Source organism: Oryzias melastigma, linkage group LG22 (genome assembly GCF_002922805.2).
Source record: "Oryzias melastigma strain HK-1 linkage group LG22, ASM292280v2, whole genome shotgun sequence".
NCBI classification, from domain to species: Eukaryota; Metazoa; Chordata; class Actinopteri; order Beloniformes; family Adrianichthyidae; genus Oryzias; species Oryzias melastigma.
The window spans coordinates 7,691,661-7,715,040 of record NC_050533.1 but is presented as its reverse complement, the minus strand read 5'-3'; the positions used below and the strand labels follow the sequence as shown (position 1 = coordinate 7,715,040).

Genomic DNA, 23,380 nt, shown 5'->3' with positions numbered 1-23,380 from the left:
CTTTCATATGAAGACGCGGGCCGCAAATCATCATCCTGCGGGCCGCAGATGGCCCGCGGGCCGCGAGTTTGAGACCCCTGCTTTAAAGAGTTAGGGTTAGTTTATACTTCCTAGCGATTCGTAATCGCACGTCTTGCAGTGAGCCACCACTAGTGTGTGAATGTGTGTGTGAATGGGTGAATGGGTCTGTGACTGTGAAGCGCTTTGGGCCCTCGAAGGAGGGTAGAAAGCGCTATACAAGTATACGCCATTTACCATTTTACCAGTGTTCACACGGCCATCGTGCCAGCCGCTGCAGAATGCCACACCTGCTGGTGACGTCACCTGCAACTGGAACGTTACGCCCATAGTGAAATCGCGTCATTTAACTTGAATTTATTTCAGCGATTAAGAGTATGCAACAGGAAATAATGAAAACTTACCGAAGAAGTTAGGAAATATCAAAATAGAGCAAGTTACTGGAAAAATATGTCTTCTTTCTCATATATAGGAGCACAAGAGAATGCATATTAATTTTAATTTTCCAATTTTATTTTTTTCCTGTTTGTATTCCCTGCTTCCGTTTCGTGGACCGACTCATCACTTCCTCTTCTGCCTTTTCTCGCAGATGTGAGCGGGATGCTGATCATGTTAAAAATAAAAGTTGAAGACAATCGCATCACTTGAAAAGTATAAACGCCATTCAGAAGTTCATCAGTTATAGCAGAGAGTCAAAATCAAACAACATTAGTATGAACTTGACCGCATGATTGTGGATGCGACTAATGCGACGGCTGATTGCTGTGAAGTATAAAACGGGCTTAAATCTAACTGTACTTAGAAGTTATTGTTTAAGGACTCACTCCAATGAAAATAGTTTTTTTGGTGTTATTCACCTGTTCTTGTAGCATTCTTCTCACGTTTGAGGACATTTATAAAAGACTTAAGACTAAAACAGCATTTCTGAGTATTTTTTTTTTAATTATGATTGACCAGGAGCAAATGAAAACCAGTGGTTAGAAAAACTTCAGGTTTGCCACCCAACGGTCCAACACACTAATGCTGCCAATTGCAGACAAATTGATCCATTAACGTCTTTGTTTTCCTCATCTGAACTGCCATCTGGCTCAAACTGTATGACTGGTAGCTGTTTTTGTTGCACCACTAATGTTAGCTTAGGGTTGTAAGCTAGCTGCAGAATGTAAGCAAAGGGATGATGGGATATCAGTGGAGGCGCAAACAGTCACAACAACAACTCAGAGGTGAATTTCTAATGAACTACTGCAGAAAGTATGTGAAAATTGCATAATCATAATTAAAAGATTACTGTGAATGATTTTATAATAAATAAAAACTTAGTTGGAGAAGGACTTAAAGCATTTAAAAATATTCTGATGATGAATAATTTAGTTTATTGCACTAATACTTTAAATATTCCAGATTTAGTTCAAATTAAAAGATTAACTGAAGGAAATTAAGTCATAACTACACAAATAAAGTTTAAATAATTATAGGATTTGCTTGTTTACCAGATGGATGAGTTGTTTATTTGTGTAAAACTTGTAGGTAACATTCCAGATAATAGAGAGAGGACAAAGATGACAAAAGCAAGCTTTATGTGAGTAACCAGTGACAAACTGCTCATCTATGATTCTGTTGTTCTGCTTAAGAATGTGAGCAGAGGACATTCTTAACCAAAATACCTTCTTGCTGAGAAGTCCTAAAAAAAAAGGAGTCTATCAGAAGGACAATCGGTGCTTGTATTGGATGAAACCGCACACATACCTCTCTTAACTCCAGTCTCTGGGCTACTGCCTCCAAACATTCCTGTCCGGTGCTCTCCACCGACAGTGTGAACTCGACAAACTCGCCATTGAGCAGCTGAATCCGAGTGACAAGACAGCTCTTGCTCGACACGGTGTACCTCCGAGTCCTTTTGAGTTTCAGGCCGAATGGCAAGGGCATGATTCACGCTTCTCACGGGCCCGGCCTGTGTTGGTTTAGTCCATAGAAAGCCTTCCTATTAGTGCGCGCGGGGTCATCGCTAACTGACAGACCTAAAATGCAAAAAGAGTGGGAACATTTCAAAACAACTAGCATCACACTCACTCCCAAGCTTGGGTTTAGCCGCACTCATCAATATGACACGGAGCCTCCGTATTTGACACGAACACGCCCACTTAGTATGTTATCGTCAAACATTTGCTAGAAGACACAAATCCGCGACGCAAAGTAATCCTCTTTACCTATTAGTATTAGCAACTGAGTTGACATGAACTTTGACAGTTGGTCAGCTTTATAGTTTAACTAAAAAAAATGTATCCGGTCTACAAACCACTCTGCTTGCTTAAAGGTTGATTATTTAAGTAGCTATTCTTTCAAATAAATATGTTAGATAACCCTTTTCCCGCAGAATGGCATCGTCCGACCCAATAACTTAGTGCAAAATCATTACTCCTTTTTTTGACCCCTCGGGTTTACATTTTTTAATATTAAATTACATTTAAAACAATTAAATACAACATTTCATATATTCACAAAACAAATACTCAATTTATAAGTTCATTTTTAAAAACACAACCCCATATTTCAGCCGAAATGGTAGCCCGCTAACCTTTAATCCAGCAAATAGACGGAACCCCCGGGGCTAAGGGTCGCCCGATAAATATATTTGGAAAGGGGGAGGACAAAAAGTTACCGTTAGCTGCCAAACGCAGGCTAGAAGTCCAACTATTAGTCGGTCCCTGAAGCTCGTGTCGTCGACGTCAATTGATAGAGTTTCTTTCAATAAGTGTGAGAGTTTGAGGCAGTTTGTATGTTCTGTCTCGCTGCGGTTCAAAACTAAAGAAGCACCCCATGCTTCTTGGTCGAACAGTTCACTCCAGCTCCAAAGCGTGTTTCGCTTCCTGGGATTGGAAGAGCAACAAGTGGTTCGGTCTACATCCGCAGCACTATATCGGACCTATATCCCACTATGTGTCAGTATGCGTTAACATTGAGCTGCAGAACCCACATATTGCTATGAATTTATATGAATTACATAAATTGTAATATTTATTGCAAACAAAAAGCAATACTTTGTATAATCGCCGCTGCGGAAGGATATGTGGGAGTTTTCAGTGCTATGACATCAGACAGCTGGAATGCTGACGATGAAAATGCCAGAATGGGACACAAACTGCGGGCGGTTGACCTGTTTGTTTACTTTCTGCATCAGGCGACAGCGTACGCAGCCGCTGTTACCGAATTTCGCCTGAATTTAATTTAAATTGACCCAAATCATGACCCGTAATGCACTTTTATCAGGCTGTGCTGCAAGTTTGTTGATTACCTTCAGCAAAAAGTAGTTTATGAAAGACTCACTCCAATAAAAATAGTCTTTTTGGTGTTTTTAGCATGTTCTTGTAGCATTTTTCTCGTGATAACAGGACATATATGAAAATAGTTTAAGATTAAAATTGTTTTTCTGAGTACTTCTTTAATCAAATTGAGAGCAAAAAAAATTTTGAAAAAATTGAAAAAGCTCTCTGTTGTGGGCAGGCCTAAGTATCACTGCTCTGCTCCATTCTGATGCATCAACTTGCAGACAAATACATCCATGGAAGTCTTTGGTTTCCTTATCTGAGTTGATATCTGGGTCAAAACTGTACTGTTGGATAGCTCTGATATTGCTCACCATTTTATTGCACCACTAATAATACCTTGGAGTTGAGGGAGTAAGCTAGCAGGAGAGAGTAAACAAAGAGATAACGGGAAATAAGTGGAGGCTTACTTCAGCCCACAGCTCCAAGGCGAATGGTAAATGAATTACTGCCGCTCTGCAGAAATGAAGTCCGAAAAAAATCAATTTTTTTTTTTAAATAAAAAAAAAACGTATCATCAAAATTAAGACTGGGAACCTTGAGAATAGATCAAAATGTGCTTAGAGAGGGACTTTTAAGTGTACCACAGTCTATACTAGGACACATGCAGCTCTTTCATTCCTTTAGTGTAACTATTTGGCTTTGCAGAACAATGTTTACAACGCAAATAAATATTTGGTTTGTATTTGTTTTAAGTTTTTTGGTGATTGATAACAAGAACAACATTAATAATTTAGATTAATCTGATCACATATTTTTATCTTCAGCACAAGTGTCTAGTGCTGTTCTGAAGCAGTTTTTAAAGTATATACTGGAATTATCTTTTTTTTTTTTTTTTTTACCAAAGTTGTCAAATTTTATCCAATAGTAAAAGGAGAAAAATGCACCAACGTCCCAATGATTAAAAACCCATTGTTTGACTTTCTTGTATTTTTAATATTTTTTAATTCTGCTGCATTATTTGAAGCAGGATGTATTTTATTTTGAAAGGAACTTCCACATTCTGAAGTCAAATGTGTAATAAATAAATCTACAATATGTAGAAAAATATATTGCTGTCATAATTTAATTATTGTCATTATTATGAAGGTATATATTTAATAAATTAATGGTTTAATGGCCACAAAAACATTAAGTGTATTTTTCTAAGCAATGAAGTGAGACATTCTGAATGGATTTTGGTCAGTAAGAAACTGGACCAACTGGCTCCTTCAAAGGTTGCAGACCCTTGGATTATACTAAAGGTGAGACAGTATACTTAAAATGTTCCAATCTAGTTGTAAGAAGTATCCAATTAGTATTCTTCTGACTATACTTATTCTCTAGCTATATTTATACTCAAGTATACATAACAAAATAAACTTCAAGTGTACTATTTTTTGTTAACGCTGCTTATTTGTGACTTTACTTGTCAAATTAAAGCAAACGAGAAGCAAGGAAAAACAGATTTATTGCTAATTTAAAGACACTTTCTGGTGATAATCATTTTTAATTTGCTACATATCAGAGGATCATTTAAATCAGCCACACAACCACTAAAAAAACAAAACTAAGAAATCAGTTTAACATTTTTGAGTGGAAAGAATAAAAAAGTGTAGAGCTTTGCTTTGTAGGTTAGAAGGGGGTTACAGTTTTGCTCAGTTAGACAAAGTTAAAAAAAAATTAAAATTGTGAAGTTGAATAAAATGAGAACTAAAGAAGCTTTTGTGAATGTGTAAACAAGGAAAAATGACAGTAAAATATATATCTGACACATCTTTATGATCAAAAATGACCTTTTGTTTAAAAAATAACACAGTTATAGTTAAAATTCATCATCGCTGACAGAGTTATTGTGTTGCTCCTTGTTACTTTCTACTGTTTCAGAGTTATTGGAAAGATGCCACTCTGACAGACCTTTCCCCAGATCGTCAACCTCTTTAGACTGAATGCTGGTGTCACTGCTTTCAGAAGTGTGCTCATGTTTTTCATCGTTCCGTTCAGTGGTGTCTATCTGGACAATCCTCACATCACTGGTAGCTTCTTCTTCATTCGATAAAGTTAAATCTGCTCTGCTCTCCTCTTGGACTTTCTCATCCTCTTTTTCCCATATTTTAGTTGAAGAGGTAGTAGTGTTTTCAGGGGAGCCTAAAGGTGTTGAAGCCAAAAAATCTGTGCAGCTTGTTAAAATACCAGGTTTGGTTAATGACACATAAGGGAATGAATCTTTATCGTCTTCTTCTTTAGCTGTCCTGTGCTTTCCTTCAAAGTCCAGATGGGAAAATATTCCATCAAGCAGGTCATTTCCCTTTATCTCGGCCTCTTTTGATGAGGGGAACGTGTTGGATGGATCTTCCAACTCTCTACGCAGCACTTCCAGAAGGTGGTGCATTTTACCCTAAAAGAGCCACAATCACATCCTGAGACAGAAGACACAAGATTTGCTCAAAGGCAAAACACAAAATGAAATACCAACCTCATCGAGTTTATGCAAATTCATCTCAATATGCCGCTTCATCACCCGCTCGATGACCCTTTTGGTAAACAAAAATACACAAATGAGCAAATTTTCAAGTTAAAATAAACTTTTAAAGACCCACTCTGATTAAAATAGTGTGTTTTTGTCATGTTTTTGTTGCATTTTTCTGATAAAATTGTTAATTTTATTCAAATTGTTACAAATCAGAAGCAGACAAAAAATATGCCATTGGGCTGTAAGCTAGCGGGAGAGAAACAGATGGATGATGGGAAGCAGGGGCGGGGTTACTCTGCACCAACGGTTCCGCCCACAACTCAAGAAGCAAATTTCTAATGAACTATTGCTGCTCTGCAGAAACTAGGTACTAGAAACCAATGCATTTTTTTTATTTTGACAAAAAAGGGCATAATCATAACTTTATATCTAGTGGGAAAATCATTAAAAAATGTATGAAAAGATGATCAAACAAAAAACCTAAAACATGTTTCGGGTAAACAAACACATACCTGTTAGAGATGTGTCCTCTTGACAAAATATCTTTTGTTACACCAGAAATAAATTCAAGATACATCAACTCTTCCTCTCTGTAGACACAAACACATTTATTTTACATTTGTATTTAATATGCAATAATCAGACATAAAAACGTCTCATAAGAATGTCTCATCAGTAAATTGATGTCTTTAGAAGATTTTTCAATCTTTCCTTGGGTTCTTTATGCACAATAATATAGTATTTGACCTGATTCCCACATGTATACACACACATACATGTTTACTCAGTAAAACTAACAAGTAAAATCTAAGATACAAGGAACTTACTCTGCAGACGATTGACAAAAATCGGAAGATTTACTGACTTCTGGTGAAGCCCTAAAGAGGGAGAACAAACAAATGTCTTTAAAACGGTTTAATCAATGAACCTGCAGCATTACCATCAGGTATTTTGACTTCATTATTCTACCTGCTTAGTGACTCGAACAATCGATCTCTGCTCTTAGCTGTTCCGCTCAGTCGAGTGTCATTGGCCTCATCTTCAGTCCACTCGTGCTCTGTAGAATATTCCTGTAAAAGTATTCAACATTAGTCAAAAGTGTAAAAGGGTGTTTATAAAAACAAAAATGTATTATTATTATTAAAAACACACAAACAAGTTTTTTTGAGTTTTGACATTTTTACTAAGCTGTAAAAAGAAGCAGCACAGTTTCTTAATAGTAAGGACTGTAAAATTACCTGAGATGGATCGTCCAGTTCTTCGCTGTACTCCATGTTTTTTGTGCTATACAAAATAATAACAGTTTTGACTTTAAGATACACTTTTACATACATTTTGCACAAAAATTGTAATTTGGTCAATACCTTTCATTGTGCGTCTCCTGTTTTAGTTTTAAAGGACTTTGATCCTGGATATGTTTCCTTTGTGGTGCTCTGTAAAAGCGATACTTTGACAGGTAAGAGCTCCTCTCTGATTTCAGTGTCTTGGGTGTGAAAGGCTTCTCCTGAGTAAAGCGCTGGGAATGTTTTTGCAGCAGATCCCCGCTGTACGTCTTCTGGACGGGGTCCTGGAAAGTTTGGAAGCCACGCTGATCTCTCAAAGCTGCGACTGAAGATGCGGAGTGCTTTCTTTGCAGAGTTACATCTGGGCTCCGGTACTTTGTCTCCGATGCCGCACGTCTGTGATGGGAGCCGACTTTAAAAGACGGATAAACGATTTCGTTGGGCTTAAAGGAGGTGTTGAACCTGGGGCTGGAGAGAAAGGAGCTCCTGGAGCAGAGGTAGGCACTGTCATCATACTGCGCAGACAATTTACTCTAAAAGGAGAGTGAGGACAAATAATTTTTAAATCAAAGCATCTAGTGCCACAATAAAACGTAGTAGTTTGTTTCATACGTGGGTTGAGGAGCAGGAAGAAGCTCTGCTATGCCGAGGGATGGAGTAGGCAGATTGAGGACGCCCCTCTTTCCTCTGCTGCTCTCGCCTAATCTGGTCTTTGTCTGTGAAAAGGAATAAAAGAAATAAGAATGTAAAGGAGGTCCTCTGATTAAAAAAAAAAAAAAAAAAAGTTGTATTTTTAAGCACTTCAAGAGCAAAGAAAAAAAAAATATTTGTAGTATAGATTAATTGTAGGGATGTAAAAGATAAACAAAAGGATAAAATTAGTTATTTAGTGGTTAGTTAATTAGTGATTTAGTTATGAGGGTAACAGCTGTATTGGCTGAAAACCACTAATAAAAACAAGATTATGTTGGTAAAAAGATATAAAAAGATATAAAATCAATCAGGAGGTTAATAATTGATTTGGGTCAAACTTTGTGAGTTTTTTTTCCTGTTGTGTCTCTATTATTTGTTGCCTTTTTATTTACATGGGTTGTAAACAAAAAGACGTCCAATCACAAGTTGATTCAACCAAATTTAATTAGTTACAACTGAATCCTTTGTGTTAGCAGGAAAACAGATATTTTGATGTAAGGGACAAAAAGAAAACATACTTGGCCTTAAAATACCTTTAATTCATTGCGTTGAGAAAAAAAAATAAATCAGAAAGAATCAGAAAAAAATGTAATAGTGACTTTAAAACTGAATCCAATCGTGGCTTGATTGAATCATTACATCTCTAATGATAACCCGTTTTTCCCCAGCACTGCTGCGTTTATGTGGACACAAGTAATCGGATTAAATACCTGATCAGAATAAAAATGTGTCATGCCAAATGGAATACTCTGACTCGATCAGACTCATTCGGATCAACATTTCCTTCCGATCGAGATAGGTGGGTTAGGCCAATTGTTGATCCGATCATCTGAATAAATTAATTTCACACATTTATAATCTGACAGAACAAAACAGTCTAAAATAAATAAGAATGCCAGGTTTTTATGTTTAAAGCTGCCATGTCAAAGGCATTTTTTGCTACCTAAAATAAAAGGTGGTAGTAAGAAAAAAGTTATGTTAAAAATTGTCATTTTTATCGTATTGCCACAAAGTTAGTTGAACCTTTTATCCATCAATAGATGAGATGAAACATGAGAGGGAAAAATACACAACTTTAACATACTGACTTTAACAAATACAACAAACTAAGAACAATCACTAAAAATCACATATTTATGACTAATTCTATATTTTAAAAAAGAAAAACTAAAGATGTGTACCAACTTTAATGTCCAATTTATAAAAAAATGAATGTAGACTGAATGAAGGCACAACATTTAGAAAGAGGAAGCAGATGCAATCCTTCTTTCCTAAGGGAAGTGAAAAATACGTTAAAGAATAAACAAAACAAAAAAAACAATTTTCAGCTGTTATTTCATATAGTCCAGCATTACATAAATGATTAGCTCCTACAGCTTTTGGTTGCTCACAGGTTTCTGGTTCAATTTTTTTTTTTTTTCCTCACAGACTCTGAACGTCACATTTATGCGTAAGTTAGTGACTGAAGGTAGGAACAAATGTACTCACATTTCACACTTTGCAGCAAGCTTTTGGGAACGGAGGTATCAACTGCCGCTGTTGAACAAAGAGTCCAAATATTACAATTAGTGCAACAGAAAAACCACTCCTAGTTGTATGGCGCTATGATGCACACTGTCAGTGTGGCTCACCTTTAGCCGAGTAAATCTTTTTGTAATGAGACACCATGTGGTCTTTGATGATGGACTGTGCAAGCTTGCTGGAGGAGGGATGATGAAAAGCTACAAAAAAAGGAAAATATGTCAATGCACAAGTTACAAATGAAAAAGCTCTCAGAAAGAAGAAGAATAAAACTTACAACTAGTTTTTGAAGCCTGACCTCTCACTTCAGGGCTGAAAGTTCGTCCAGATGATACACTTCCTTAAAAGTAGATATTGTTTATGAACCAAAAATATATATTATATTAGCACAATATTTGGCAACCTGCGTTTTCAAATTTTGCTTTATTTAGCCAAAAAATGTAATATTTCTGAGGAAAATGTGGCTACGGTAGCTAGCTAACGGTTTGAAGAATGCAAACTCTGACAAATTATTAAAACAAATGCAAAACAAGACACGTAAAATAAAAAACTTTCCCCAAAAAATGTTTTATAATTAATTAATGTAGGCAGATTTGTTGCTAAATTACTGAGTGTGTACCTAGCATGGATACGAGGTAAAATACTTTTGCGCTACGGGCAAAAATATTGTGTTTTTCTTCGTTAAGGATCAAGTTACTGCTAGCCTAAGCTAACAGTAGCTTCACACCTGTTCTCGACTCCATAGCATCGCTGAGTTTAGCGTATCCCATGTTCCTCAGGTTTGTCCCGCAACAGCTCCGGAAGTGTGCGGTCACATGCGGGAACTCCGGCGGACTCCACTGTCAACATGTCCACGCAGTAAATAAACCAAAAAAAAAAAACGATTAATGGATGTACTCCGGAGTAATTTAAACGGGGGTAACCTAATGCTTCTCCGTCGCCATGCTGGTTGCTATGACCGTTTCGTCATTACGTCGGTGCGTAAAGAAAGACCGCCCACATTTTAAAGTGACAGTAACTATTTTTTTTTAATATAAAAGAAAACAGGCAATAAACACAACAACACAAATAATAATAATAATAATAATAACAATAATAAACATTTTCATATAAAAAACTAGAGGAAATCTACAACACACTTAAAAATCCGAAAAATTAAACCATACACTCGTGTAAAAGGTAAATAGTCAAATAAGGAACAATACTCAAATATAAAGGACATTTTAATATTTTTGAATTTAAAATAAATTTGATCATTTGTCTTTTCATACATAAAAACTTTACATGGCATCCTGATCAGAGAATGCTAATGTTAGATTGATGACAGCATGTTGTTAATTAACAATGCAATAATAAAAAGAACATTTTAATATAACAAAATTTGACTTAAATCCAATTATGCCAATGCCAACCTGGAGGTTCTAGTATGGACACATTTGTAAGCCTTTCAGTTTTTAAGTTTGTAATATGTGTTTTTACCTGCATTCTTACAAGGTACAGTCAGGCGAATTCAGTTCTCCTGCCAACCTCCAACCAGAGAGTCATGCTTCTGCATTCTCCTGTCTCCTTAAAACTGCACTTGGATCCAGATGTTACATCACTGAAACCCATTCATGAAGCTTTTCCGCCAACTGAATTGTTTTTCTATATTTGAGATACTATTCAAGTATTTTTCTACCAGAAAAAAATCTCTATTTAAGGAAATTATTATACATATGTCTATAAAACGGGACCAGCACTACATTATAAAAAAATGACTAAATGGGAATTTTATCCATCCATCCATCAATCCATCCATCCATCCATCCATCCATCCGTCCATCCTTAACTCACTAAATCCCTTTCTGCAGTGTTGGTTATTAAAAGAATAATTCGTTACTTCACTTTAGTTATTGGATAAAATTGTGATTAAGTTACTTTACTCATTCCTTTATTTAAAAAGTAATTCCCTACTCGTTATTTTACTTTACTTTTTTTCCACTCATTTTCAAGGGAATAAAGCTTGCACCAACAACATACTCTTGTAAAATCCACAAAATACAAACATAGAGGCTCATAATGTGCAGACAGGTTGTTTATTGACACCACGACAGAGGAAATATTTTCAATTCCAGGAAAAAAAACTTGGACTTAACTGAAATGTGTTTCTATTTTTTCAACAATTTGGAAATAATTTGAACATTTCCAGTTGCTGAATGCTCCTACCAATCCAGCTACATCCATATTTCCACTCTCTTCATCTTACTTACTCCAACTCTGTGTTAGCGCAAATGTTTTAATAACTCTGTAGTCATTTTGTTTTATTTAGCCAAGAGAAAAATATCAGACCCAACTGTTTACACACAGTAATTTGCTTTATTAGTCACCTATAATAGTTCACTGCACCAAAATGTGAGTAATTAATTAATGAGGGTTTATGTAGACTCATTGTCATTTAATTACCAAAAATTAGACTGTAATTTCTTACATTACTCAGTTACTGACAAAAATAATTAAATTACAGTAATTTGTTAATTTATTAAATACTCCCAATTGTGGTCACAGGGTTGCTAGAGCATGTACCGATAGGTCGCCAGTTTCACAATCAAACACAATCACTCCCACAGACACTAATACATGCACACGTAAGCAAAGTTAGATACCAATTATTTCATGACGCATGTTTTTGGACTGTGGGAGGAAGCCAGAGTGCCTGGAGAAAGCCCACACATCCATGGGGGGAACATACACAGAAAGGTCTCAGCCAGGATGTAAACCGGCGCCATCCTGCAGTGAGACGAGAGCTTTAATCACTGGGGCACCAATTTGTGATATTTTTGGAGGACTAGTTCCAATAGTAACTTATTAAATAAATGACAAAATAATTAAAAGAGCATTCAACAATGTTCTATAAAAACTGTTAAAAAAGTATAACGAGCAAAGATAATTTACCAAATGATCCATCAGTGTTCATATAAGACTCTAAACATGACATTTTTGTTTTTATAGATAACAATTTATTAATGTTTAAACTTTTTTTTAAGTGTTTTCAGATATTTAAAATGTTTATATGTGCTGATTCTTCTTTATGAGTTTGGTAGAATTAATTTGAACAAAAAAATCACTTTTTGGAAATTTGGAAACTCTTTGACAAATTAAATTATTTGAGTTATTATTTTATACAAAAATGGGCAATCTAGGGTTCGAGTTTGTAGAAATAATCTCATATTTGCTCCAAAATAAATGTGTGGGTAATCAAAATCAGATGGTAGTTTAGTATGGTTTCTGTTAACACTGTAGTGCCTTTCCATCCTCCAGGCCTGCGCAGTTAACGCGTCTGACGCCACCAGGGAGGGTACCCCTTTTCATCTATGGAAGCCCATACATAATTTACGCTTCCCCCCCGCACGTGCATGATGTAATGGCACAAGTCCACCTCTGATTTGGCGCCGTCGATCGCCACGTGTTAAACTGCCGGTTTCCAAATGTGGAGAGGATAATCCAGTTTTGTGGACAAATGAGAGTGAGTATTGGAGAACATGGACTCGTGTGGAGGATGTGGGCGATACGGAACTCGATAGTCGGTTGTAAAAAAAAAGCAGGTGCAGTCGTCGCAGGGCATGGAAGGGAGGAGAGCATCCTTTCTTGTTCTTGGCACCGCGATAACGCGTGCGTAAAAAGACGCGGTTTGGACTGGACTCCCCCTGCCAGCTCTCCTGGACCGAACCACTTGCTTGAGCGTGACATCAAATGTGGTTTGGACCCTAAGGGGTGCGACAGTTCAGATAGAGGCGTCTGAAGTAGCGTCTGTCAAGTGGTACAGCGGATGCAAGGGAGGCGGAGGGGAGGAAAAAAAAGGAAAAAAAGGAGGGGAGGTCTCCAACTAGGAGAGACAATGCGGCTTCACGATGCGCGTATTCCTCTGTAGACTATTATTACAGCCAGTTTTCTCGAAACAGGAGAAGCAAAGGGGATGCAGAGAATGGAGGTGTCGTGATTTCTTCATTTTCCCCTTTTAATTTCACTTTCGGCTTTAATAGATTTTGACTTCAAGCGTTACGACTGAGAACAAAAAGCAGAGATGAAATTTCCAGTAGAAAACCCGACTAAACAAGTTAACTGGGACCCGGAACAAGGTTTGTAAATCATCCTTACTTATTAACTTAATATTTTGAAGTTTAGATGAATTTGAATCTCAAAAATCAAAGTGAAGTGATGCTGTGGAGCTGGATTTTTTGCGTCATCTTGCAGATTTTTTAAAATTGTATGTTGATAAACCAGTTTCCTTTAATACTCACACAGAAAATCCTTCTGGAATATTTATAAATTATGTAAAATTGCCCTAGTAGCCTACTACACACCGAGGTTGTGATAGGCTATTTCTATCCTCCGTCCTGCGTGGGCTGAGTTGTGGTAGACAGCTTTGCTTTAAGCAGAAAAATAACAGAAATAACCATTCAATAGAACAGTCAGAATGTAGGGATGCTCAGGTTTTATTTTTCTGACTAAAACGTCCAAGAGGGAACAAAAGATTTCCAGAATAAATTCTAGCCTGAAACATTTCAGCTTTTTAAAAAAAGATAATTGGAAAAATAAATGGTGCTCAAATACATTGTTTTCTCCTATTGGGAGCAAATACTTTGAAAAATATGACAAGAACATTATATTTCAAATATTTGAGAAGTTAATAAACTCAATCTTGACTTCTACTTTCAATGCAAGTGCATAAAAAATATGTATTTTTAACCCAAAAATTATAAGAATTGCAATCTGTCCCAGTCATTTCTTGCCACTACTGCAGCTGACAGTGCAGTAAAAATGTCAACATTAACTGCAATCAGTGTTAAAAGATCAGCTGGAATATTTATAATTCACCTTTTGACCTGATATGTCTAAAAATGTTTTGTTTTTTTTTTAATTTTCTTCAGCTTGATCATTTCAGGACTTTTCCTGATGAAGGATCTCTCTGTTCTTAATCATCACTGTCACATTTCTCATTTCTGCTTTATTGGGAAAGTTATAAAAATCAGCTTTGATCAAATTAAACAACTTGTAAAACACTCACAGTCTCCTGGACTAATTTTAATCAAGCTTTATACCACAATACTTAGACGGCACTTTTAAAGGCGGTAAATGACATCAGCTTTTGTTTGTGTGCAGCTTAATCTGAGGGCAGCCTTTCATAATTAAGTCCATTCTATTCTTCTGAACAGACTAGAAAAGTGGGTGGGGTATTAGGTACAGTTAGCAGTTGGGGTGTGTTCTTATCTTAGAGGGCTCTGGCTAAAAATCTGATAGAGTCACCACGTTGTGTGGAGTTCCTCAGGGTTGGGTTCTTGGACTTGGAGACATTAGTTAACGAAAAAAAAGTTAAATACTACAACTTTACTAAACTCTGTCCAAATAAATCTGGCATACTTTCTGGTCCATTTGGATGCAAAACAAGGCAGAAACTTTTCTTCCCCCTTATTTTTTGGAAATAATACAAAAATTGAATGTAACTGAAATACTTTATGCCAAAACTTGAAAAAGAATTAATAATTCTTTAAAACACAGATATGCATTTGCACTGACGTTTCCAAGCGTTTTTTAAACTCCATGGTGTTGAGTGTTTTGCTGTGTTGCCACCTGAACAGAGAAACTTTTTTATGCACCCCAGACTAAATATCACCTCTGCCAAGATAGTGAGTTTGAAGCATCAAGTTTTATGGGATAAAACATTGCTTTTAACTCCTACTTTTTTTAATTTGCAAAAATTGATGCAAAGCAGTTTCAGTAATTAAGACAAAAATTTCTAGAAAGTCTCAAGAAATTTGCACATTTCCTCTTGACTAAATGCTTGTGGATGAACATTTATTTAATTACATTTTTTACCTCTAAATGCACCTGTATGTAATTTCTGTTGGTCTCTGCTACATATTTAATTCATTAAATGAGTTTTCCGGGTTAATACATTGAGATGAAGAGTAATTATGATCTTCCTAAGACTATTAGTGGATGTGGTCCTAAAGTTAATGCATGAAATTATCATAAAATGTTGATTATAAATGTTTGACACATGTCACGTAGTATGAATAATAACCAGCTCACCACCTTAAAAACACGTAAAGTTAATTGAAAGTGCTGGTTTTAACCTGTCCTTAGCATGTGAGATCACTTTAGCGTTATTGATCGGCTGAGTGGGGCGGGGATCTGCGGAGAAGATTCATTGCTCTTGCATCATATCTACGATACACTCGTTGTGTTTGTGTGTAACACTATCTATGCCATTAAACAAAACCCCATCTCTCTCTCAGCCAAAATCCATTTCTCATTCCAGCCCTGGACCTTTACAGACAAACGGCTCCACCCACTGCTCAGAAGCACTTTGTTTTCCAGCCTGAGAGAAGTAGGGGTGTTGGAGGTGAAGGCCATATCTCAGAAAAGCTTATGTAATGCTTTTGATACATTAAAGGAATCTAAATTTGGCTCTCCTTGGCGCTTCTGGTTGGCTTGGCTGGAATCTACATCCTTTCACTATGATGAATCTAAGCCGGTAAATGGTGACGAAGGCGTTTACATACTGTTGTGAATATTCTAGAAATATGGGATTATAGCGTAAAAGTGGAGTTAAAATCTGTAATTTTCACCAGTGATATGTTAAGATGATTTACCTTGTTTGTAACACATAAGTTACAGATATTTTCTCACGTCAGTCTGCATTTTACTAGTAAATTCACCCAAAAAATTCCTTTATTAAGTACACTGTAGGGATGTGACAGGTTTAAGCAGGTGTGTGTTTTCAATGGCAGCATGTATATTATTCTAAACACAAGGTTTAACTCTTATAGTCTCTGTACTCACTGGTCCATTTACCAATCAGTTGTTTACAACGAGGTAGGACACATCCCACCATTAAAAAATTATTCAAAATTTAACTTGAAGGCTTCAAAAAGTTTTCATTTTCATCATTTTTGGTTTGGAAAAAACAACATGACACATAAATGTGGAATAAATGCTCAGACAATTCTTTATATACAGTAGTTAAGTGGAGCTTTGACTGTTAATTAGACATTTTTCATGTTGTTTCGACCACGTTTTTGTGTTGTTCTTTGGAATCTTTGGAATTGACTCTTTTATTCACTGTCAAGTTCATCATGGAGTTATTGTGTGATATAATGAAAAATATTGGGGCTGTGAACGTTATTGCATTAACGCCTTAACAAACAGATTAATCAAGCATAATTAATATTTATTAACGCAAACCTCGAGAAGAGACGGTCCTGCGCTTTGCCTCGGCGGTGCAGGCTTCCACGGCGTGCGTTAAAACACTTTGTCGGGTCTTATCCCACTTATACCATAGTCACAAAATGAATAAATATTCGATTGGTTTTTAGTACTTTAATCTTATTTTTTTTTCAGTTTAGATCCCTTTATCACAAAAAGCGGACTATTAGATCCATGGTTTGGCACGCTGTTGCGTAAACATGGCAACGCATCACTGAGTCTCGACTTCAGTGGCCAAGGAATGCATACATATGCTGATCGTCATGATAGGTTAAATTAGTTTAGAGTAGGGGTCCCCAAACTACGGCGCGTGGGCCAGATCCAGCCCTCCTCCACATTTGGGCCAGCCTCCCAAACTGTTTTTAATAAATGAGAAATGTTTCCAGTTTTTTAGGCTAATTTGGCATTTAGCTAATATTTCAGCTACATGCTAGCTGTTTTGGCTAATTTAAATTTTTTGAGTTTTTTGCGCTAATTTGACACTTCGCTAATATTTTAGCTAGCTATGAGCTTCAGCATTTTCAGCTATCAGCTTCTATGTTTTTAGCTATCAATTTAAGCATCTTCAGGCATTAATCTATTGCAGGTATATATCTAGTTTTTAAAATGCTTTAGTATTATTTTTTCCGTCAAGATTACAGAAATGAATTATTTTAAATTTGGCTATGACAACCATAAATATTTACCTTTTGGCTGTGATTGTTACACGTTTTCCGTTAGCCTACAAACCAACCCCGGCCCCCATTAGAGAAGAAAACAGTAATGTGGCCCTCACAAGAAAAAGTTTGCAGACCCCTGGTTTATAGAGAAAGTTCACCTCTACCGCTTGTTTTGGTCCAGAAGATGAATGCACAGTGATATGAAGCAATTGGGCTGTGGGACCGGAACTTTTTTCTCTTTTTTTTTTAGATCTCTTCCGTAGGTTTCTTATGGCTATATGTCAGTATCTTTGTTTTCTTGGATAATACTGTAGACATAAAAGGTCTTTAGAGTTCTACTTATTTTACTGTTAATGTGTTTTGTACACACTATTTAAACCTCTGAGCTAACATTTTATAAATCAAACATTTTAGACAATAAAAATAAAGGAAACATTTTCTCCGTGGCCTGTTTTTTTTTTTTAAAGTTGCATTTTGTCATATAAAATTTACCTAATAAAAATTGTGATTAATCACAACACAAACGTGTGATTAATCTGATTATATTTTTAATTGATAGGACTAATTAAAAGAAAACATTCTAAATGTACAGTTTTGTGTGTGATTTCATTTTGTGCTTATTCGAAGATAATAAGTAATCGGCAAATACTATAACTTATAATACAAATAATAGCAATTCTTTTTTTTCCCCCAGTTTGCGATTAATTAGTCACATTTTTTATCAATTCCCAGCCCTAGAAATATCTATAAAAAATAAGTTGACGTACTAAAAAAGATGGATATCAAATATTGTTCAATTAAGTTTCTATCAAAGTTGTCAAGCTACAGTAGATGCCTCAAAGAATCTCAAACATGTCAATGATTTGAAATGTTTATCAGATATCTACAGTCACATACAACTACCAAAAATCTACCAAACTTCTTGCTTTGAGAAACTGCTCCAGTGTTTATGTTCTTTGATTAACTGTAATTTTTTAATTGTTAACACGAACGCCACTTTTCTCCTTCAGAATCTACTGGAATTACGTTGATCGTCGTGTTAACGGTTGAAAAGTTACAATATGTTAAAGATTTTGTGCTCAAGTGTCACTGCCGTTGCCTCAGATGTTAAAGGGTTAAGCTCCATAAGCACTAATGACCTTATTTTTCAACCTTCTTTCTTAGTGGCGGTCCAGACCAACTTGGCCCCTCCCAAAAAGGCCCAGCCCGGCATGGTCAAGTCCAGCCTGGTCCAGGCCAGTGTGGCCACCATGCAGAACCCCATGGGCTGCGACCTGAAGACCAACGGCCACTGTCAGCTTCCTCGCCTCTCCATCTCCTCGCGTTCCGCCAGCGTGGTGGCCAGTTTGGACGCCAACAGCGACGGCTCCGTCGCCTCGCTGCACTCCGTGATGAAGTGGAAAACGGTGCTGGCGGTGTTCATTGTGGTCGTTCTCTACTTGGTTTGCGGAGCACTGGCCTTCAAGGCTCTGGAACAACCGTTTGAGACGAACCAAAAGACCAGCCTCTCCCTGCAGAAGGCGTCGTTTCTGGACAGGCACCCGTGCGTTTCTCCTGAGGAGCTCAACAGCATCATTGAGGTAATGTTTTATCTTATCTTTCAAAATAAAAGTTTAACTAATACTAGTCTGCTACACATAAATAAGTTTTATGATGTCCAGAGGATACAGAGCACCTTCACAAGGAAATAATATGAATATATAAATATATAAAATTAATTCTTAGTAAATACAATAAATATATGTATAAATATTTATTTTATATACATATATACTATATATATATATATATATATATATATATATATATATTTGAAAAATAAAAAAGAGGGGGGACTTAGGAATGTAAATGTGTATACATCCATATGTGAATAGTAATTTTAATAAAACAAATATTTGTTTTAATCTATTAGTTTTTTTTAAACAATAAATAACATTTTTTTGTAATTTGTTATTCTGTTGTTTGAGAATCTAAAATCGTTTCCGTTCAGCTGGTCTTTTCGAGTTTTACAGCTTCACTGCTGCACATAGAAACACCTGACCGCCATCAGAACCGCCGTTCCTGACTTGATTCCAAAAAAACATCCTGTTCTTTTCTGCAAAGATCCACGGCGCACGTCTTTGTGCATCTGCTACTACAGACTTTTGTTTCTGTCATACATTTTGGAAGCACCTCATTTTGTTTGTACTGTGCTCCATCGTATTATTCTCCTGCTCTTTTCACTTGAGGCAGACACCTAAATATATAAACAAGTGGGCGGTTTGCATCCATCTACTCCAGAAATCCAGGACATCTAAGGAATAAGGGTTACTCTGAACTCCTCGGCTATAGTTTTGGTTTGTTTTCTCACACACTAACTGATGCTAAGATGGAGTCAGTTTGTATTAGTATCATTATTAAATACGAGGAGTTAGTTTATTATGCGGCAAGTCAGAAAGCACAACGGATCCATCACGGCGGGAGAGGCGGCGTGTCTTTTTTTCAGGGTCAAAGCCGTCATGGCTGTAATGTTTAGTGACACTTATCTGTTCATTCCAGGCAGTTTAATGCTGTTTTAACATAGTGTGGAAGGAAAGGGCAAAAACTAAGATGGATAATGGGGAATTAGCTCAATCAGAGTTTTATTTTTCAGCTTTTCATGTCCACGTGTTTAAAACTGTAGAAATATACATTGTTTTTAGCGATATTTAACTTCGATTTACTCCCTAAAAGATTTCTTGATAACAATCAAACTTTAAATGCATGGATTTAGTGTCTTATTCTCTTTCTTTTTAGTTTAATTTTTATTGATTTTCTAATTGTTAAAGATGGTTAGCTTTTTGTTCAAAGTCACAAGTTACATGATAAGCCAATCTCATAGGTGAAAGCATATATTTTGATTTTCCAAGAATTGATTGATTTATTGATTGATTCATTGACTGATTGATTCCACTCATCAACTGTAGAAAATGGCTAAATTAGAATTGTCACCCTAATCCCTAACCAATAAAAAACTGTATATAATGCCCTGGATTTTAAAAGCAATTCGGACACCATGATCACTACTTTTTCTTTCTAAACAGCAGATTTGCAGATTGATTGAAGTGAAACATTTTACGCATATTACAACTCTTATGACTCGACGGTGTTGTGATGATGAAAATGTGGAAGGTTTATTTCAAAATTGCATTTAAACACATCTTTTTTTCCCACAAACATTGTTCAAATGCAATGCATTGTGGTCTATATTTGTTAATGTAGTAAGCATCGATGCACGCTGATTTTTTACTTCTGGGAAATTCCTAGGCCACTTGAATTTGGAATTGTAGACTCGGACAGCACTTAGAGATGGCAAACGCACTATAAAGTGAGTAGTGAAGGAATTCGAACATAGCCAATAAAATAAGAAAGCACACTGACATATCAAAGAAATTTAAGAAAAAAAGAAATGGATTGATTAAAAAAATAATCAAACAGTGCAATTACTTCTAATCCTGATATAGATTTTTGCAGCAATATACACTTAAGTCTGTTAAGATTAATTAAGTAATGATTATTTACTAATTTTTGCTTTAAAATGAATGTAAATAAGTTAATTTATACAATCCCTCCCTCTGTTAATGTAATAATTCTGAACTTGTTTGCTTAAATAATTCTTGAACACAAAAGTTAAAGCTGGCTCAATGCATATAAAAGACAAATTAAGTAGCAAATAAGGGTGTATTCAGGCTGGACACATTTAATGGATTGGATTTATCTGTGCTTTTCAGGACACTCAAAGCGCTTACATTCTGTATCCATTATTCATTCACACCTCATTCATACTTGGTGATGGTAAGCTACTATTGTAGCCACAGCTGCCCTGGGGCAGGCTGACAGAGGCGTGGCTGCCAGTACGCGCCTACAGCCCCTCTGACCATCACACGCATCCACACACCAGTGGAGGCAAGCAGGGTTAAGTGTCTTGCCCAGGGACACAACGACATTTTTGGCTGGCGGGAGCCGGAATCGAACCGCCTATCCTTCGATCATTGGCCGACCCGCTCTACCACCTGAGCCACTGCCGCCCGTCTGCTTAAAGTGAACTAGAGTTTGTTTTTTTCGATAATATGGAACAAAGTTTCGGTTTGAATAGCACAAGGAAACTCTGGTCTGGGACCAGGAACTGCTCTATGACCCATCTTTCAAGGTGGTCTTGGTTCTTTGATTGATTGTCTGAATGTTATCCGCTCCAAGAGCGAAATAACTGGACCAAAACAGCCACCGTAGGCGATTATTAGCGGACAAACGTGGAGCAATGATGCAACAGCAATTCATTGAAATGTGGTCGGATGAATGCAGGCTTATTAAAACGACTTTTAACGTTATACACATAGCTTTTCACACTATTTCCTGACTATCTATATGTCATAAACACTGATCACCGTACCTCGTAGCCGTAGTGTCCCCAGTAACCGCCTCCATTTTTTTTTTTTTTTTCGACCCGCCCCCATATCTGCTGGCCAATGACTGACGAGATCTTCAGTCTAGTGATTTTATTTACAAGCTTTGGTCCAGATCCCAGTCGGAATACAGATCAAACGCAAGGTTCAGGACTCGATCTGAAACCAATTAAATGAACTCGGACCAGAACAAATGATTTTACTAGTCTGAATACACCGTAGATGAACAAACAAGGAACCTTAGGTGTGTTAGTGACTGACACAAATTAACTGATGAGCAAAAGAGCAAAAATAAATTAGATTAAAATTAAAAATAAATACATTTAAAACTAAAGAAAAAGAATTTCATAACCTAAACTTGGAATAATGACAGTAAAAATGTTGGAATGTATCAATTCCAATAGGCAACACTGTTTTTGTAACTAAAAAAAGATAATAAATAATTTTAATAATTTGTGTTTTCTCATGAGAAGAAATCCCAAAAGCCAAAACGCAATGTTTATTTGAATTAATGTTTTGTGTTTGTTTTATTTTTTCTGCTCCTTTTATAATCAATTGAAAATTTGACTTTCTCTTCACTCAAACTTATTACAAATGTTAAAGAATTTAATTTTCTATGTATGTTTTTTTTTGTTTAAACATGTTTTTGATGATCTTTCCATGGAACAACTATCAGCTATAAAATTCTAAGTACTTTAACATTATATAATCATGAAAAGTTTATTGTTAAATTGGACTTCTCTTAGATGACTGGAAGCATCTTTTTAGAGCTCCACCTTTAACAACACACCATATAAAAGTGTCATTTACTTCACATTACAATAGATCAAATAAAACACAGGACCACAATAAAGAACTATCTCCATCATATTGGGACTTAACGGTGCATTTTACAACACCTTTTCCCCCAATCAGCAGCAATAACAGAGCGTGGTGGTGACTCACACTGTGCTTTGACATAACATCTAGAATTACTGGCAGAGATTTATGGTTTCGACATCATGCTGACGTGAACATGAAGAAACAGGATTGGAAAATGATTTGAGAAGCTGGCGGAGTGAAAAGTTTGATTTGTGGGTGAATGGTCGGCCAAGCATGAGTCAGCACTTGAACTTTCAGAGGAAAAAATGAGTATTTATATCTTAAAAACTGATTTAAAGTCACAATGACGAAGGTTTTAAATCAGAAATATTGTTTGAAATGATTGTAGAAGAGAAAAGAAGCTGAATGTTTTGGCTTTTACACTGAAATATGAAGGTAAGATGCAGGTTAGTTACCACAGATGGCCTCTCTGATGCTTTTGAGCCTGAAATAATCCCAAGGAAAGAACCACACAAACGGTATTTGCTGTGCTCCACTTTCCAGTAGAATGGCTCCGTCTGATGATAACATCTTCAACAGTGCTCCAGTGAATATTGGACAGCACATCTTATTCCTCTGCACAAGCCCACCTGTGCTCTTCAAGAAGGATCTTTTTCAAACCTCCCCTGTTGTTGCTCAATCTTATAGACAAAAAAAAAAAATTTGCAAAAATCAATGATAATATTTCCAAGGGAAATAAGACCTTTATCATGGTGAGCCTGTGGTCCTGGAGGAATTAATTATTCATGGAGCAGCCCAGCAGATGCACACCACCTGTGTGCTCAAGCAGGAGATTCAGCGGGATGCCAGACTTTGAAAAACTTTTAAAAGAATGAGTCGTGACAGAGAGGAAATGTACGGTGGCCCTGAAGTGCAAATCACATCAGCATTCAATGCAAAAACA

The 23,380-nt window shown here is 36.4% G+C and overlaps 3 protein-coding genes across 5 annotated transcripts in view; 1 reads left to right on the top strand and 2 right to left on the bottom strand.

The window, feature by feature from the left end:
* ptpn21 (protein tyrosine phosphatase non-receptor type 21) overlaps positions 1-3,154 on the bottom strand; it is a 17,701-nt gene extending 14,547 nt beyond the window's left edge. The window contains exons 1-2 of the mRNA XM_024268731.2: positions 2,678-3,154; positions 1,765-2,036 (exon numbers count right to left, since the gene is read on the bottom strand). Coding sequence (XP_024124499.1) covers positions 1,765-1,944 — 180 coding nt within the window. The 5' untranslated portion in view covers positions 1,945-2,036; positions 2,678-3,154. The remainder of the gene's footprint in view (positions 1-1,764; positions 2,037-2,677) is intronic.
* A 1,620-nt stretch (positions 3,155-4,774) lies between these two features.
* spata7 (spermatogenesis associated 7) lies at positions 4,775-10,276 on the bottom strand. 2 transcript variants are annotated; one of them, XM_024276930.2, is made up of 13 exons: positions 10,018-10,276; positions 9,568-9,630; positions 9,401-9,490; positions 9,258-9,305; positions 7,689-7,792; positions 7,539-7,609; positions 7,158-7,472; positions 7,032-7,077; positions 6,763-6,863; positions 6,621-6,671; positions 6,306-6,383; positions 5,797-5,854; positions 4,775-5,718 (listed from the first exon to the last, which is right to left on the bottom strand). In XM_024276930.2, the coding sequence occupies exons 1-13, from the start codon at positions 10,058-10,060 to the stop codon at positions 5,146-5,148; spliced, it is 1,641 nt and encodes a 546-aa protein (XP_024132698.1). In that variant the 5' UTR covers positions 10,061-10,276; the 3' UTR covers positions 4,775-5,145. The 2 variants fall into 2 exon arrangements, with proteins under 2 accessions (XP_024132698.1, XP_024132687.1); XM_024276919.2 differs by having other exon boundaries at positions 7,158-7,609.
* Positions 10,277-12,462: 2,186 nt separating this feature from the next.
* kcnk10b (potassium channel, subfamily K, member 10b) overlaps positions 12,463-23,380 on the top strand; it is a 23,518-nt gene continuing 12,600 nt past the window's right edge. The window contains exons 1-2 of one of the 2 annotated variants that reach the window (XM_024278805.2): positions 12,463-12,792; positions 18,359-18,774. In XM_024278805.2, coding sequence (XP_024134573.1) covers position 12,792; positions 18,359-18,774 — 417 coding nt within the window. In that variant the 5' untranslated portion in view covers positions 12,463-12,791. Of the gene's footprint in view, positions 13,406-18,358; positions 18,775-23,380 lie in introns of both variants that reach the window. The other variant, XM_024278797.2, reaches the window with a different exon arrangement.

What these genes read in the sequence shown, in the direction of transcription:
- spata7 (XM_024276919.2), bottom strand. Translation starts at nt 10,060, where the DNA reads ATGGGATACGCTAAACTCAGCGATGCTATGGAGTCGAGAACAG. An exon ending in CTTCCTGCTCCTCAACCCAC is followed by an intron (nt 7,610 to 7,688) that starts GTATGAAACAAA and finishes CTCTCCTTTTAG; the next exon opens with AGTAAATTGTCTGCGCAGTA. An exon ending in CAGGAGACGCACAATGAAAG is followed by an intron (nt 7,078 to 7,157) that starts GTATTGACCAAA and finishes TATTTTGTATAG; the next exon opens with CACAAAAAACATGGAGTACA.